The sequence below is a fragment of the Lepus europaeus genome, chromosome 15, assembly GCF_033115175.1.
Source record: "Lepus europaeus isolate LE1 chromosome 15, mLepTim1.pri, whole genome shotgun sequence".
Lineage (NCBI taxonomy): Eukaryota > Metazoa > Chordata > Mammalia > Lagomorpha > Leporidae > Lepus > Lepus europaeus.
The window spans coordinates 70552649-70569981 of record NC_084841.1 but is presented as its reverse complement, the minus strand read 5'-3'; the positions used below and the strand labels follow the sequence as shown (position 1 = coordinate 70569981).

The window sequence follows — 17333 nt, the reverse complement described above, 5'->3', positions numbered from 1 at the left end:
TTGTGAAATGGAATACAACACAAATTCCTTATGAGTTTTCTATTAAATAAAATACAAGACTTTGAGGACAGGTTGCCCTGGGCCTTGTTGCCGGAAACCTAGGAAGACGCTGTCATTCTTTTCTCCTGTCAATTATATTTTACTCCAGATATCTAAAGAGAAGAATTTGCAGAGCCTGATTAGATGATCTTTACATCTGTTCCCTCGAAAGCTTAATCCCAAAGCTTATCAACATAATTTTCTGTTTCAAATGATACAAAGCAATGGAATAGTTCAGTAGAATGATTAAAATGATAAATGAGAGACTTACCATTATTTGAACATTACACAGTGTACCCCTCTCCCCATAAGTATGAACCTTTTTTTAGGTAGAATTTTTTTTAGGTAGAATTTTTTTTTTTTAGGAAATAGTGATTTTAAATATAAGACAGTAGGTAGTTGAGTGCCTCTGGTTGCAATAGGAGTGGAAGCCCTGAAGGGCCACACACTAACCCTCCACCTGAAAGCCTACAGTGGCCCCAAAGTGCGGTATTCTCAACAGAACCAACCTCCTTGTCTCCGTGGCTCAGTCTGAGAACCACAGAGGGAGGTTTGTTAATATGATAGCCTCAGATTTAGGACATCCTGTGGTCGAAAAGTCCCTAGCCAATGAGTGGTTCACACATTTCCCCCCTCACTTATGGTCCCCCACCATTAAAATCTTTTTCCTATCAGAAAATAGGAAACCTGTTCAGAGAATGTCTTAAGGTGTAAAACAGAAACTGCGTTTTGCAAGGCTGTTGCCACCCATCCACAGAACTTAAAATACAGATGAATGTTTAATGACAAACCTGTGGGATTTCCACGTGGCAACATGTGATCTCTGGCTCTCTGGCCTTCCCTGCTCATGGGGCACCACTCCTTCAAATCAGCTCAAGGAATGAGCCTCATGGGACAGCTGTCTCATTTTGCTTTTCAACATGACAAACTGTTGCCAATTTGTAAAGCAGAGTAGCGCCTCCGAAGCATGTGTGGTTCTTCCGGCCCTCCCAAAGTGAGCCAAGAGCCTCAACCATGCCCTTGGTTCACAGCACACCCCAGTGGGCAGAGCTTGGCTGAGACGCCTACAGCCTGGGAAATGTTCCTGTTCCTACTCACTGGTCGTATTTTGAGAACTGTGTATTCAGGCAGGCCCCGCTGGCCTCCATGGTGACAGACATTATCCACAACCTGCCAACTGGCAACCCCAGGGCACCTTTGGATGGTTCAGGAGACAGATGGAAATGTCAGCAGCACACCAGCAAGGCCTGCTCGTCCAGGAATTAGCTCAGTGACTCCCAAGGAGGTCACATGAAGCACCCGTGTCTCCTGGGTCCTCACGACTGAGATAGCGATGATTGTAAATGAAGACAGACATTAAAGCACAGGACATCTGAAGTCGGAAGTAGGTGGAGGCAGCACTCCATGTGCTTCCTTTGCTGGCTCAAAATATTGCGAACATCAGACTTCCGGGATATAAAACCCACTTTGCCGCCTATCTGCTAGCATAGACTAGCAATAATTTAAGTCCCCCAAATCTTCGAAGTGTTTCCTTTTATCAGCAGTGCACAAATAAAAGATAGCATGTGCTAACTTGGCGAGATTAATAACAAAAATTAATCTCTGGTCCTTTTGACTTCAACAGATTGAAACATGCAAATTATTAGTGAGTAAAAAAAAAATAGAAGAAATAGGAAGGCCCAAAAAAACATAAATAACTAGGTAGGCAACATAGCACTGAGTCAACAACATCTGCTCGGAAACTTTGACTTGTTAAAGATTGAAAAGTCAGTGGTGAGAGTTCCTTAGCATTTGCCAAAGCTTAAGCAAAGTCAGTACTGAATGAATGAACGTCTCCCCTTGGCATGGCGTTGCTTTGATGAGAACTGCTGTTGCTGTGGGTTGACTGATGAGCTTAGCATTCTGTTGCGTGCTCTGCTGTCCTGCCTGTGGATGGGGTGGTGCAGAACAGCCTCCTGCTCAACGTGTGGCTCCTTCCTTTGGCAGCATTTTGACATGCCTCATGACATCGTTGCTTCTGAAGACGGGACTGTGTATGTTGGAGACGCTCAGACCAAAACCGTGTGGAAGTTCACCTTGACGGAAAGTACGGATTTTATGCATCATTGTCCACGTTTCCCCTCCGGTTTACTGTTTAAAGCCATGTGAAGCCAACGCATTTGCATGGCCTTCTCTCTCTTTGTTGATGAGAAAATGGAAAATCAAGGTATAAGGCGGTTGTTAGAAGATCTAGTTGGTGTCCCTTTCAGCGAATCAGCTAATTTTGAAGAAGTGGAAAGATCTTTTTGGCATTTTTCCCCTGGTTTCCACAGATATTCCACCGGAAAGTCTTGATGCCTGCTACGTAAAGAGCCAGTGTGGTTCCAGAGGAGATGGCTCTGGTGAAGAGAGGGGCTGCCTTATTTCCACGAGGCTACTCCTGCGTGGCTCTGCATTGCTCAGTAGCCACTGTGCATGTAGGGATGGCAGCATCTGTGTCAGACACAGTATCCCAAACAGGAAGCACTTTGCATTTCCCATTTAGGCTTCAGCTTTCCCCAAACACTGAATTGCTGGATTTTCATGCAACTTAAATTTTTTTTCTGAAGACAAATTTGCTTTATCAGAATCCAGCCAGCTAGTTTTGGAATTGTCTAATTGCAATTTGTACATTACTAATTCTCTTAAAATATATATAGTTGAAAGGCAGAATGACAGCAAGAGAGGGAGAGAGAGAGAGAAAGATTTGCATCTGCTGGTTCACTCCCCAAATGGCCACAATGGGTAGAGCTAGGCCAAACCAAAGCCAGGAGTCTGGAACTCCATGCAGGTCTCTTACATGGGTGGCAGGGGCCCAAGTACTTGTATCTCTTCTGCAGCTTTCCCAGGCATCTTAGCAAGGAGCTGGATGAGAAGCAGAGCAGCCTGACCACAACCAGCCCCAAATATGCTGATGTGGCAGACAGCAGCTTAACCCATTACACCACAATGCCAGCCACATCCATGTAATTCTTAAAAAGTGTACTAACCTAACTCCTGATACAATGCTAAGAAAAATAAGTTTTCTAAATTGAAGTGTGCTGAGTGCTTACTGAGCTTCCAGCCTTTATGTCCAGAGATGCTTTTAAAATTGAGCAGGGCCCAAACAATTGGAGGTTGAAGGTAAAGAAAAGAATTGAGGATGGTAAATTTGAGGCAGCAGGAGCTGCAGCAGGCAGTACTAGATAGAGAACTAGTAAGAACATGTAAACTTGATGGAGAAAAGAAACGTTAATTATAACAAGGAAAGAAAAGAAATTTTAACAAAGGAAAGTTAAGTCAGAATGCAGAACATTTTTTAAAAATATTATTTTATTCATTTAAAATGAAGAATTATAGAGAGGGAAAGCTGGACAGAGAGAGATCTTCCATCTGCTAGATAACACCCCAAATAGCCTCAAGAGCTAGGGCTTAGCCAGGCCGATACCAGGAGCCCTTCCTGGGTCTCTCCTGTGGGTGCAGGGGCTCAAGCACTTAGGCCACCTTCCACTGCTTTCCCAGGCACGTTAGCAGGGAGTTGGAATGGAAATGGAACAGCTAGGACTCGGAGTAGTGCCCATATGGGATACCGGCATTGTAGGCGTCAGCTTAACCTGTTGCACCTCAGCGCCAGCCCCTAAAGAATGCAGAACTTTAATCATATATGTTTTGAAGCCCAATTATTTTGGTAACCACTGTCTTCAGAATTGTTCTTTAAGGAACCTTTTTTTTATTTTATTTTTATTTATTTTGACAGGCAGAGTGGATAGTGAGAGAGAGAGACAGAGAGGAAGGTCTTCCTTTTTGCCGTTGGTTCACCCTCCAATGGCCGCTACGGACGGCGTATCTCGCTGATCCGAAGCCAGGAGCCAGGTGCTTCTCCTGGTCTCCCTTGCCTGCTCTCCACTGCCTTCCCGGGCCATAGCAGAGAGCTGGCCTGGAAGAGGGGCAACCGGGATAGAGTCCGGCGCCCCAACCGGGACTAGAACCCGGTGTGCTGGCGCCGCAAGGTGGAGGATTAGCCTGTTAAGCCACAGCGCCGGCCTCTTTAAGGAACCTTTGCAGGGTTCTTTTGAGTCACTGGTAAGGATTGAGTTCACCCAGGAGCCTGTAGATGATTCTGAGGCAGCAATAGCTGCACATTTCCCATGCAAGGGTGACCGCCTCACCGCTTAGCCCCAGAGAGGACCCAGAAAGTGTGGGCACTGTCCCAGATGGGAAAGCATGTGGATGGATAATTCCCAGATGCAAAACTAAACTCAGGGTTTTCAGTACCCTCACCCCCGCAGATGCCCAAGTACTGTTGAAGAAGGCAGACTTGAAAAAATTTGCAGCTATGAGTATGATCCTTGAACTCATGAAGAGTCCAGTGTGAGCCCCTTTATACCACCCTAGTGGTGGATATGCAGGAGAGATGATATCTCAGTGACATGGGGAGGATTTTCAAAACACACGGCTAACCCACTCGAGATGTACAGAAAGACAAGTGACTGAAAGTCTTCCCCGGTGGTTTTGAGAAGTCTCCTGTGATAGAGCAGTCAGTTTCAAATCTGAAACACCCTCTCTGAGGTTCCTAGTGTGGCGATTCTGGAAGACAGCACCTCTGGACCAGGAACACTCCATCAGGGACTCAACCAGTGTGCCTTGTATCTGAAGAGTTTAACAGGGCAAACCCACCTGTGTCAACTGGAAGACTGGTGCTCCAGTGTTGCAGAGCTAGTTATGGGTCTAAGACATCTGCCCACTTGCAGATGGAACTACTGCACTTATTTCAGAAATGACACAGTATTGTGATCTCCATAAGGAAAAGCTCATTCTAAATATGCTCAGAAACATTGTTTCAGTTTTCTGTAGATGTTTTTCAGGATTCATGGACCTAGCACCTAATGATTTGTATCAATTCTTTTCTAACAAAATAATGCATTTGATGAACTTAGGAGATATTTTCTAATATGGAAGTTTTCAAATATTGTTTTCCCGAGATTCTCATTTCTTTCTCTGGTGTTACAGAAATGGAACATCGATCAGTTAAAAAGGCTGGCCTTGAGGCCCATGATGTTAAAGGTTAGTGAAATTCCTCTTAGGACTTTGAAACCAAAGGCTGTTTGTGTTAATTCTCTTTTGAGTCTTGACTGCAACTTTAAAAATTACTGGGTTAAAAAAAGATAATATCTGGTAAATTATCCGTGACTCCTGCTTTGTACTGGACATGTAAATCTGCACATTGCCGCTGCTTTCTCTGCTAAATGGAGTATTTATGATGAACTCAGATCACTGATTTCCAGTGACAGACGTGATTGGAGATGGAATAAATCCATAACCAGTGAGCCAGAGACATTCAGAGAGGAAAAAAGTCAATCAGTCACTTAGGGAAGGGAAACAGGAAAAGTACCATTCAGCGTACTGGGAAAGGCCTTTCATTAATGAACTCTAACAGATAGCAGTGAAAATATCTTTGGTGAGATAATGTTATTGAGGTCTGGAAACATTAGCTCGTTCCTAAGCTCCTATTTTAATACCATTCAGTGCAGTGATTTCCCGAGCGCTTTCTATGTATGAGGCACTATAAGAGGTCAAAGGGAAATGAAACTGTGCCTGACCTCAAGGGGTGTACAACGTGGAAGGAGAGGGAGAGAAAGAGAGAAGGGAAGAGATATTGATTGATTGATTGATTGACTGATTGATACACACATAAATACCAATAAGTATATCATTGCTTTGTAATATCAAGAATGAGTACATCAGATTTAGTTCCTGCTGAGCAACCACTGGGTTTATCATTATATTATTTTCTTCCTTGCTAGAATGTTTATTTTTGTACATTTTCTGCTGTTTTCAGGAGTTTTATGTATCATTTATTCAAAAAGTTCATGGAAAATGGAATTAAGAAATAAGTTTACATTGTTGTAAAAATTTTTTTGAAATCCTATATATAAGAGTTCTTCAAAAAGTTTTTAGAAAATGCATTTTATGAAAAAAACATGTGGATTTCAATATTTGGGGCAACAAAAACAACTTTGAATTCAATTTTCCATGAACTTTCTGAACTTACAGTTGGGAACCCCACCCCCCACCGGGTCTCTTGTGAGATGCTCCTAGTTTTTAAGTGACAAAAGGATTCTATTATTAGTCGTGGTGCAATGACTCACCTAGATATTTGAACTGAACTCTAGGATTACTTCTTTTTCTTTCTTGTGAAAGCAAGAAAAAAAGAGATGAAAACAAGTAAGAACCAAGAGGAAGTATAGGGATTTTTATCTAGGAAACAAAGATAATATAGCTGATAAGAAAATATAGCTGGCTTCCAGGTTGAAAGGGGAAAGATAATATTATAAAATAAATGAATAGCGATTGTTCAGCATTTGTACAGATTTCACGGGGTGACTCATGCTCATATAGTGATTCTCTAATTTCCTATCATTGTTATATACAAAGTTATCCATAAGTTCTGTTTCTCGCAGAACAAATATGTTGGTAAAGATAGTATTGTTAGTAAAAGCTACTACTCATGGAGCACAAATGATGGACTATACCTAAATTATCAAGTTTATGACCACATGACAGTAGCAGTTATCCCCATTTTACATATAAGGAAGTTGAGGATCAGAATTGCTTCTGAATTCATAGGAATCAGAGCCAGGTTTTAAACCAAGGAGCTGGTGTTTGTGGTTACAGTGGGTTATGCTGCTGCCTACGACACCAGCATCCTATGTGAGCACCATTCAAGTCCTGACTGCTCCACTTATGATCCAGCTCCCTGCTGATGTGCTTGAGAAAGCCACAGATGTTCCAACTGCTTGGATCCCTGCCACTCACATGGGAGACCAGGATGGAGTTCCAGACTCCTGGGTTAAGCCTGGCACAGCCCTGTCCTGGTCGTTGCGGCCATTTGTGGAGTGAACCAGTGGATGGAAGACCTCTCTCTCTCACTCACTCTCGCTCTCTCTCTGCCTTCCAAATAAATAATCTTTAAAAATAAATAAATAAAATAAACCAAAGTCTTTTGAATGCCAGAGCCTGAGCTTTTAACCACTATTTCTGTACTAGTGAGAGTGATGCCAAGAGTTTGTGCACTGTAAATGCTTCCAAATATTGTGGTTTGGGGAAGGTCATTTATTTTGAAACCCTGAAAATTTCAAAATGGTTTCAAGTCCTTTCTAAGATCCCTCCAAAAAAATCTGCATTGCACGGGTTGGCCTGTTGAGAACAGCCCAGCCATACTGACCTTCTCTTGGCTGGTCAGTGAGGGATGAGTAACGATCTCTTGTAGGTCTGAGCCCATTGGGTTGGAAAACCTTTCGGCTTTGTGGCAGAATCCAGCAGTTCAAACAGTAAATTTTAATTGAAATATTATCATAATGATGGGCCAGTCATGAACTGAGATGAAGTTGTTCTACTCATAGGACCATAGAACGCTCATTAAATCTTTCTTTCTTTCTTTCTTTTTTTTTTAAAGATGTATTTATTTATTGAAAGGCAGAGTTACGGAAAGGCAGAAGCAGAGAGAGAGAGAGAGAGAGAGAGAGAGAGAAGTCTGAAGTCTTCCATCCACTGATTCACTCCCCAAATGGCCACAAAGGCTGGAGCTGGGCCAATCTGAAGCCAGGAGCCAGGAGCTTCATCCAGGTCTCCCACTCAGTGCAGGGACCCAAGGAGTTGAGCCATCTTCTACTGCTTTCCCAGGCCATCAGCAGAGAGCTTGATTGGAAGTGGAGCAGCCAAGACTTGAACCAGCGCCCATATGGAATGCCGGCACTATAGGCGGTGGCTTTATCCACTGCACCACAGCACCAGCCCCCAATCTTTCATTTTTAAAATTTATTTATTTTGAAAGGCAGAGGGATCTCCCATGTGCTGGTTCACTCCCCAAATGCCCATAACAGCGAAGAGCTGGGTTGACACTGGGAGCCAAGAGCTCACTCCAGGAATCCTATGTGGGTGGCAGGGACCAACCACTTGGGTCATCACCTACTGCTTCCCCGGGTGAAGCTTAGCAGGAAGCTAGAATTGGCAGCAGAGCCAGGACTTAAACCAGGCACTCTAATATGGGATGTGGGCATCCCAAGCAGCTTCCTAACCACCCATAAACCATAGATTTTTTAAATTATTCTGGTTACACAAGGGAATATAAATAATGCTAGGTCTCTAGATTGTATCTTTTAAAAATACCTTGAAGTTTAATTCAAAACCACCCTTTACAAAAGAGATGGAGACACACTATCCCAGATTTAATAGCCTTGTGGATACATGTCAATTTTAAATCTGCCAATTTGAGTCACCTTTGGTAACACTTTTCCCCGGTGTGAATGGTCATGTAACTGATCAATAGGAACAAGGGGCCGGTGCCGTGGCTCAACAGGCTAATCCTCCGCCTAGTGGCGCCGGCACACCGGGTTCTAGTCCCGGTCGGGGTGCCAGATTCTGTCTCGGTTGCCCCTCTTCCAGGCCAGCTCTCTGCTGTGGCCAGGGAGTGCAGTGGAGGATGGCCCAAGTGCTTGGGCCCTGCACCCCATGGGAGACCAGGAGAAGCACCTGGCTCCTGCCTTCGGATCAGCGCAGTGCGCTGGCTGCAGTGCTGGCTGCGGCGGCCATTAGAGGGTGAACCAACGGCAAAGGAAGACCTTTCTCTCTGTCTCTCTCTCTCACTGTCCACTCTGCCTGTCAAAAATAAAAAAAAAAAAAATAGGAACAGGGGTTCAGGACCAATGTGCCAAGGAACTGGCAAGAATAAGAGAATTGGGGATATTTAAAAAATAATAATGTAGGAAAGACATTTTCATGTCAAAATAAAGTTATTAGGAATAAAACAGATATGCTAATATTGTCCCACAAGTCTATATAACCCATTCCATCCCCAAATTAAAGATGCTGAAGATGGTCAGTCTCAAGAAAACCTTTAAAAACTTCCCTGGTGCAGTCAGCTTCCAACACCTTATAAGGAACAATATATTGTAAGAAGCACATTACATTTAACAAGAGAAAGGAATGATCTCATTCAATAAGTGCTTTCCACTGTCTTCTAGAGTGTTACTTGCCAGTTTGCCAAGCTCCAGCCTTGTCCTGCCTAAAATGAACTGGGTAACATTGCTATGCTGCTGTATTAAGAATGTCCCTCCTTTTCCAATTTCAGATGATCTCTGGGCTTCTTCCCTCTGTCAGGGTTTGAGATATGCACATACTTATACACAAATATTTTATGACCTTCATGGAAAAATGAAATTAGCAGACAAATTTATTTTGGTGTGAAAAAATTCTTGAAATCAAGGTATAGTTTTTCTAAATACATATTTTCCGTGAACTGTTTGAAGAGCCCTCATATATGCACACCACACAAGAATGGCTAGCCTCCTATTCTCTATTTATTCTATTGATTTATATAAAGGCAGAGAGAAAGAGAAAGAACCTCCATCTGCTCATTCACTTCCCAGATGTTATATATATAGTTATATATCAGCTTTTCAAAATCATGTTTATTTCCAAACACATATATAAATGTTGTAAGAGCTTTTGCTCCTTTAAGACCTTAAGTAATTTTTATTCTAGCTAGAATACTTCTAGCATCCTGTATGGTTTAGAACAGTGTCATGCTAGGTACCCACTGCCGTCCAAAATGCACATAGCATGCTAACTTCTTCACTCCCAAACCATCAAGGATGCTCCAAATTACTGGTATTTATTAATGAAAGAATTTAGGATAAAGAGTGAAAGTGTCAATATTTAGATGATTCTTTGTTTGGAGGGTAATTCTTAGACTCTTTAGTGACACATATTGTCTTAGGTTTCTTACGTCATCTATGACAGCTGCTGGGAACAGCCACAGTGTTGCTTTTATATCTATCATCTATCTATCTAACTATCTATACATATATATATATATATTATGAAATGTAGAATGTTTAGCCTCCTTTTTAAGACTATAGAGCATCTTTTAAATCTTAAATATATTCCCAAAGTTGCAATGTTCAAATATTTTTAGTAAATGCCACTTCAAGTACCAGAAGAGGTGTAGAAATCAAGACAATTTAAAGTGATATGTGCATATCTTAGCAAGTTCATTGACTCACTCTTATCATACTCTGAATGTTAAACTGATTCTTTTTGTCATCTGTTACCCAAGCCAGCCAGCCACAGTTCTTTCCATAATGGAGCCCAATCCTAGCTCTGCCTTATCAAAAAAACTAGATATTAGATAGGTACTGGTATAGCCATTATATTAGGTACAGCTAAAACCATAAATGAAAGGTAGGGAATAGTAGGTGATTACTCCCCAAACAAAACAAACCATCTTCCAAAGCAAACAAGCTCTTGAATACCATGCTGCCTCTTTGGCTTATGTTTTCTAATTCCATTATCTATAAATTGTTACTTTCCTACTTAAAATTATCTATATTTTCTAGAATTACAAAGGAAAATACCAAACTGTGACCAGGAAGAGTAGGAGTCACACTTGCATTCCCTTTGTGAACTGAGACTTAGAAAGGTTGAATTTGAACCACTTGGTCCAGGAACCAATCCCTTTCCTTCTCCGGCATTCAAATTTCAAGAGCCATTTGAGTGAACAAAGAAGGAGAAAGTGTGGGTCCTGCTTAACCATAGTTGAGAGAAGGAAGTGAAGCCATCTGTGCAGCGGTGTTCATGAGAGTGCCTACCCATGGGCTGGAAGGGATGCTTAGGGTGGAATGATGTGTGGTGTGGGCCAAGTGCTCATTGACTAATCGAGGCTCCGAAAGAACCTTGAAAGAGAAAGCCAGGACCTGCCTTTTATACCACTAATTGTGTTTACGGAGTCTAATGTAATTTAGGAAACACTTCCTTGGAGGAGTATCTGGCAAGCTTTTATGCTGAATCTACACATATTAAACATCAACCAGAGATTTTGCTGATCCTGTTAAGCCACTTGTCCCTGCTGGTTTGTCAAAATCTCCCTGAGGCCATACCACATACTCCACGTTGTAGAACAGAAGGGCTCATCAGAACTGCAACTCCAGAAACATTGCGAGTGGCTGCGTCTTCAGACTGGGCAAAGTCTTATTGGCCTTCTCATACCAGTGTCTGTGCAGACACACATCTGCACTTCTGTCTCAAGGCTCACCTCATTTTTGAATCATAAGTTATTAAGATCCCTGCCCCAGCTTATCTCATTTGGTTGTATCAATTTCCAAGGCCTGACACCTACCCAGTGCCTGCCATGTCACAGAGTACGTGTGTAAATTATCTTCATCACCAACAAAAAGGCTACATAGTGCATCTGTGTACACTTAGGTTTTGCTCAGAACCATATAAAAGAACCTGAAAAGAACATAGTTCCTTTTTTAATTTATAACCCTTGAATTCCTGTGTGCAACTCTATAGGTGAATACCCAAAAATTCAGTGAGCAGGAAAGGGATTCATAAACTGCAGATACAAGGAAACAAATACTTATTAATAAGCACCTTCATTTTGGGGGACATTTCCATCCAGCAGTTGTGCGAAGGCGGTGTTATAATCACAGTTTTCCAGATGTGGTTAGTAAGGTCCAGATCATTTAAGTAACTTGCCCAAAGTTACACGGCTACTGTGTAGGAGACCTGGGATTTGATTCCAGTCTTCGTGACTTCAGTGTGCACACTGGGTCTTTTCCTGCACAATGCTACCTGTGACTTTAGCTTTGGAAGAATGTGAAGGAAGGATGCATATTTTGTGAACTTCTAGCTAAAGAGAAAACTTAAAGTAGAATGAGAAAACGCACATTTCTGCAGGTGAAAACCAATTTGGTGGAAATGACCAGTCAATCTACCTGCCACCAGCTTGGTAGATTCAGATATGGAAGCATGAACAGCACGAGTTCTTTGTGACCAGTTGTTGGTGGGACCGGGAAGGGGTGGGTGCAAGGGTGTGGGAATCTCTGAGTCGCCTGAATATTGTGAACTCTTCTCTCCCTGAAGAAGCCGAGGCAGTTGTTGAAAGCAAAATGGAGAACAAACCCACTTCCTCAGAATTGCAGAAGATGCAAGAGAAACAGAGACTGATCAAAGAGCCCGGCTCGGGAGTGCCCATTGTTCTCCTTACCACCCTTCTGGTTATTCCGGTGCTTGTCCTGTTGGCCATTGCCCTATTTATTCGATGGAAAAAAACAAGGGCCTTTGGAGGCAAGTAAATGAGCCCCTTGAATTTGGAACCTCCGTTGAAAGCGCGTTTGGCTTAATTACCCTCAGGATTTTGGTTGTGGTTTTTTTTTTTTTCTTTTTTTTTTTCAGTGTCTTTTTGTTTTTGTGTGTGTTTGTTTTTTTTAATGCTTTCTACCCTTTTTGACCTAATTGTGTTTCCAACTTTGTCTGTAGTTAGTTTCACAGTAGAAATTATATCTAGACCCTCTGAAATTTGGACAGTTGGATCAAAATATAAGCTTTTACTGTTGCCTTTTAGCAGTTGGCAATAGTAAAAAAGTCGGTGTCTCCATCTGAAACTGTGTGGATGGAAGAGTCGAGGTAAATTAGCTGAAGTCTCAGGGAGGAGAGGATTCCTGCTCTTAGGAGCAGGCCCATTCCTCAAGTACCTGCGCCACTTATTTTTCCCCATCAGACTGGCTCTAGCTCCTGGCTGCATGACCTTGGGCAAGTTACTTAATCTCTCTAAACCACAGTGTCTTCATCACTAACCTGGGCATAACCTCACAGGCTTGCGCAGATTGACACTGTGGACATCGGGCATTTATCATGGTCCCTGGCACCTAGCGAATGCTCAGTACCGCCAGTGATCGTGATGAGTGATCTCTGGTAATGAAGAAATAAAAGGCACAAGAAGTCATAAGAGATACTTGTCTTAATCCTCAGCTTTCTCAGGAAACCAACTGTTTCTGTCAAATACAACCATTCAGCAGCTTTGAGCAGTCGCAATTTAGGCCATCAGCATTCCCTCACTGACCTAAGCAGGGTACAATCCTGGAATCAGTATTTTATAAAGTCATGAGAACAGTATAGGACCCAAGAGCTGATGCCTTTCAGGACATCTAAAACAATAAACAAATAACCTGGCCCCCGTCTCCCCCCTCAGCGGCAGCGCCCTGGCGGGTCCCCAGGTCCTAAGGCAAGAGTCTACAGCTGCAACAGGGAAGGAGTCCACCGACCTGGGTGGGATGCAACATTTGGTCCTATTTCAGATCAAAGAGACCGTGGCAGGGATTCAGTGCCCCTGGCAAAGCTCTGACACAGAAAAAGACACAGCAACCAAAAACAGAATCCACTGAATAAATATAAGATGGTCTTGAGTTTTCTTTTGCTGTTCACCTGCAAGCAATAAATCTCTGCAAAAATACAGTTAACTCTTCCTCAAAAGGACTACTACTGAGCCCCTGTGGCGGATGGCCTTCCTGGCATAAGAGATGAGGCAGTTTTCATAAAGGCCGTGGAAAATGCACACTGTGAAAACACTAGGCATCCATTTTTTGGCACAAAAGTAAACATACTTTAATTCTGTTTTCCATAAGCTTTTTAATTACCCTAGTAGAAGCTTCAAAAAAGGCAGTAATTCTGTAGGTTTTGTTTACTGATCCGTCCTCAGCACAAATAACAGTTCCTGGCCATGGAGGTTCCATAAACAGTTGTTGAAAGAATAAATAAATAGCTGCTTACAGAGTAGCCAGCACAAAGAAGAGGTGACAACTAAATATTTTGATAGAATCAGGGTAGTGATAATGTTAGGAACACGTGACCTCTGGGGGCAGGTGCAGAGCGAGGCATAAAATCCTGCACTAGAAGCAGGAGTGCAAGGGAGTCAGGTTTGGTCTCTCCCGTCCGCTGTTGAGTCCTTGTGACTTGGCAGTGTTGCATAATCTGACTTGATAGAAATGGGTTGGGAAGGTGGAGAACCTAAGAAAGTGCCATTACTCAACCATGTCGGATTTTTTTTTAATTGCAATTTGTTCTGGTTCAATCTAATACATTTAATTCTAAAAGTAGATCAGCCTCTCACCTTTTTCTAACATTTTGTATTTGACAGATCTTATACAATCTATTCTAAGGTTCAAGAAACTCTCTCAAAAAAAAAAAGACCTTATTCCACACATGCTTATTGTGTGCCAACTCTGCATCAGACAGCAAGCGAGGCACAAGGCATACAAAACTGACCACGGGCTGCCCCACACCCCCATGGAATGTGCAGTCTGATCTGCAGACATTCTAACAATCTTACCATTGCTCTCCCTTCTTACCTGTTTCTCTCCACATCCTTCACTCAACCACCTTTCCTCTGTCACCTGCCCATTAGCCTTCTCCATGGCACTGCCCCCACTCCTGGCTAGAGAGTGAGTTAATAGCAGGACCAGAGCCTTGGCTTCCCTGAATCTAGCCCTCTTTCAACAGTGGTGGAAGCAAGGGGGAAAAGTGCAGGGAGATCCGTCTACTGGGGACTTTGCCTCCCCCATAAGGAAAGAAAACGTGTCCTTCATGGAGATGCAAGCCCCCCAAGGAGCTCTCAGTTCCCCTTGTGTGCTCAGGGTTCTGTGCCCTTTGCCTTCAGTCGAGTCTTCCATAAAGAGGAAGTAACATATATGGATCCAAAGCTTTCTCAAAGCAGGGTATGCCCTGTTCCTATTAGGAGTGAAGTCTATGACAAATATTCATGAAACTTTGGTCACTTAGTTCTATCCTAATGCAAATAATTAATACCTTTTGAGTATTTCCTATAGATGTAGCAGGCAGGCCCTGTTTTAAGCACATCACATGCAACGTCCACCTAAACTGTACACTTACGGAGAGATTGTGTTGATCCTTTGAGGCTCAAGGAAGAAACTTACCAAGATTGCACAGCCTGTAAAAAACACAGGCAGGAGGCAATACCTTATATACATCCCCATGTGCTCATTCATATATACATCCCAGGAGCACTTATACATGTCGGAATAATACATTGCCTTTTTTTTCCCCCTTAGAATTGCATACAGACAAGAGCCAGGTCTTGTTCATCATTAATAAGCTCCCGGCTTTGTGTTGGCTGTGGATTGAGAAGGGTGACTGGGATTGACTTTGAAACGTACCATCTTTTTTTCCTTTCAGATTCTGAACACAAACTCGAGGCGAGTTCAGGAAGAGTACTGGGAAGACTTAGAGGTAAGCCTATGACCTTTCAGAATCCTCATGTTCCCTTCAAAGTCAACAGGCTCATGGTCTTGCAAAGAGCAAGGAGCTATTTCATATTTGGTCTCAGAAAATGAAACAGCTGGCGTGCAGCGTGGCATTCCCCAGTGCGTACGCAGAGTGCAGACCGTGAACTAGACTGAGCTGTGTGGCCCCGGCTGCAAGCTTCCCGCGTTGATTCTCTCCACCTTGCCATTCTGGATTCTGGAACTCCCTTCCCCCAGCCTTTTATATGGCTTCATTTGTCTTCCATACATTTTCTGTCACTCCTGCTGCCAGGTCAGTGCTTGTCACAGTTGAGTGCGGCCTTTTCCTATGTCATTGAGATGACGAGCTGCTCTGGAATTGGGTGCCAGTCCCAGAGAGCCAGGGCAAAGCAGGAGGTGAGAGAGGATGCACTGGGTTCCCACGCAAAACCCTGGCCCTGGGGAGCTCCGGTTTTGCATTTTTTTGGGGGTGAGGGGAGTCTAGGGAGTGGCAGCCATCTGGCCCCCTGGGATAATTCTGTCTCTTTTTTTATTTTCAATATCAACCCTTTCCAGTCCCTGACCTCTGACATTGTTTACCATTTGAGAATTGACAAGGAAACGTTACCATGTGTGCGAATTTTGCCTCAATTCTGTCATTGTTTGCTTTCTCTCTCCAAGGGAAAGGAAGCGGAGGCTTAAACCTCGGGAATTTCTTTGCCAGCCGCAAGGGCTACAGTCGAAAGGGGTTTGACCGCCTCAGCACCGAGGGGAGCGACCAGGAGAAAGATGAGGATGAGGGGAGCGAATCGGAAGAGGAGTACTCAGCACCAGTACCTGCCCCTGCTCCTTCCTCCTGAGAACCAGGCGGTGAGCTGGGCGGAGCGAGAGCTACCACAAATGCCCGATTCCTTTCCCTTTTAGCACGTTTAAAGTTTTGTGGATTTAATTGTAACCCCCACGTGGGACTGTGCACATTTTATTTTCTTCATTTCGGTTAAGTCGGCTTCTGTTTCTAGTGGAGGAGTTTCTAAAGGTTCAGAACAGTGCCATTGTTGTGGATATGAACGTAGAGTAGAGGACCCGTCCTCTTCCTCCCTGCTGGTACTGCTCCCTCAATGGACGCTTTGCTCATTTGCATCTTGGAGACTTTTGTTCGTGGATGTAAATATCCCCATTCTCTGCTTGAGCACAGTCTTTCCCCAGAGCCCTCCCTCCCATCGCCAGTGTCTTTCTTTGGTGCCTTTCCTGTTCAGCATCCTCAGCCTGTGGCAGTAAAGAGAAACTTTGTGCTACACGACGACAAAGCTGCTAAATCTCCTTCTATTTTTTTAAAATCACTAACATTATATTGCAATGAGAGAAAGAAAAAAAAGTATTTAAATCCTTTTTTTAGTTTCTTCTTCAGTTGGTGTGTTCGGGGATGTCTTATTTTTAGATGGTTACACTGTTAGAACACTATTTTCAGAATTTGAATGTAATTTGTGTAATAAAGTGTTTTCAGAGCATTAGCTGTCACCGTGTATTTTGCGATTTTTGTGTATTTGCAGGGTTTCGTATAAAATGTTTGTAAGAATACACAAGCCAGAGGTGTAGTGAATCTACTCAATGTCTTCAACCAGCAGATATTTTGTTAAGTAGCCAATATGAATTAAAATAATCAGCCTAAGGGTTTATATGCATGTGTAAAACAAGGCTCTCTTGTGGTGTATCAATCAGAGGGTAAACACTTTAATGAAAGGTGTTCAGTGTTCCTAGCTCGGAGGAAACCTGCTTCTCAAATTGTGAATGCAAATGAGGCCATCTGTGTCGATTACTACCGATAGGTTTCTTTTTGAAGAGTGAGTTCACCGGAATTTCCATGTAGACATAGGAATATTCCTCTCTTCCAGTGACTGTGGATTACTTTTAAAACGTTTTATAACCCATCAATGCAGTTTAGTAAGAACTTGATCATTTTAAAATTTAAAAACCTTTTTGTCAGGCATTTGAGAATGGCTATCCTACTTGCCAATTTTCTACAAGCCATATTCATATATAAATTATAGATGGCCGATGTTTGGAGATGGAAGACAGGATCTGAGGTATTTTGTTATGACTGTTGGTACCAAGATCCTCATGCTGTGTTTGCTTAACATGTTAATTGGATAATTAAAGTGGGCATAATCGACTTATTTTAAAAGTGAAGAGAAACATAATTTGGGAGAGTTAAAAGAA

The 17333-nt window shown here is 42.8% G+C and overlaps 1 protein-coding gene across 5 annotated transcripts in view; it reads left to right on the top strand.

Annotated features, from left to right (window-relative positions):
- PAM (peptidylglycine alpha-amidating monooxygenase) overlaps nucleotides 1-16762 on the top strand; it is a 200080-nt gene extending 183318 nt beyond the window's left edge. The window contains exons 21-25 of one of the 5 annotated variants that reach the window (XM_062212351.1): nucleotides 2026-2125; nucleotides 5047-5100; nucleotides 11962-12165; nucleotides 15070-15123; nucleotides 15798-16759. In XM_062212351.1, coding sequence (XP_062068335.1) covers nucleotides 2026-2125; nucleotides 5047-5100; nucleotides 11962-12165; nucleotides 15070-15123; nucleotides 15798-15976 — 591 coding nt within the window. In that variant the 3' untranslated portion in view covers nucleotides 15977-16759. Of the gene's footprint in view, nucleotides 1-2025; nucleotides 2126-5046; nucleotides 5101-11961; nucleotides 12166-15069; nucleotides 15124-15797 lie in introns of all 5 variants that reach the window. The other 4 variants (XM_062212355.1, XM_062212352.1, XM_062212354.1 and 1 more) reach the window with 4 other exon arrangements.
- The last annotated feature ends 571 nt before the right edge of the window (nucleotides 16763-17333 follow it).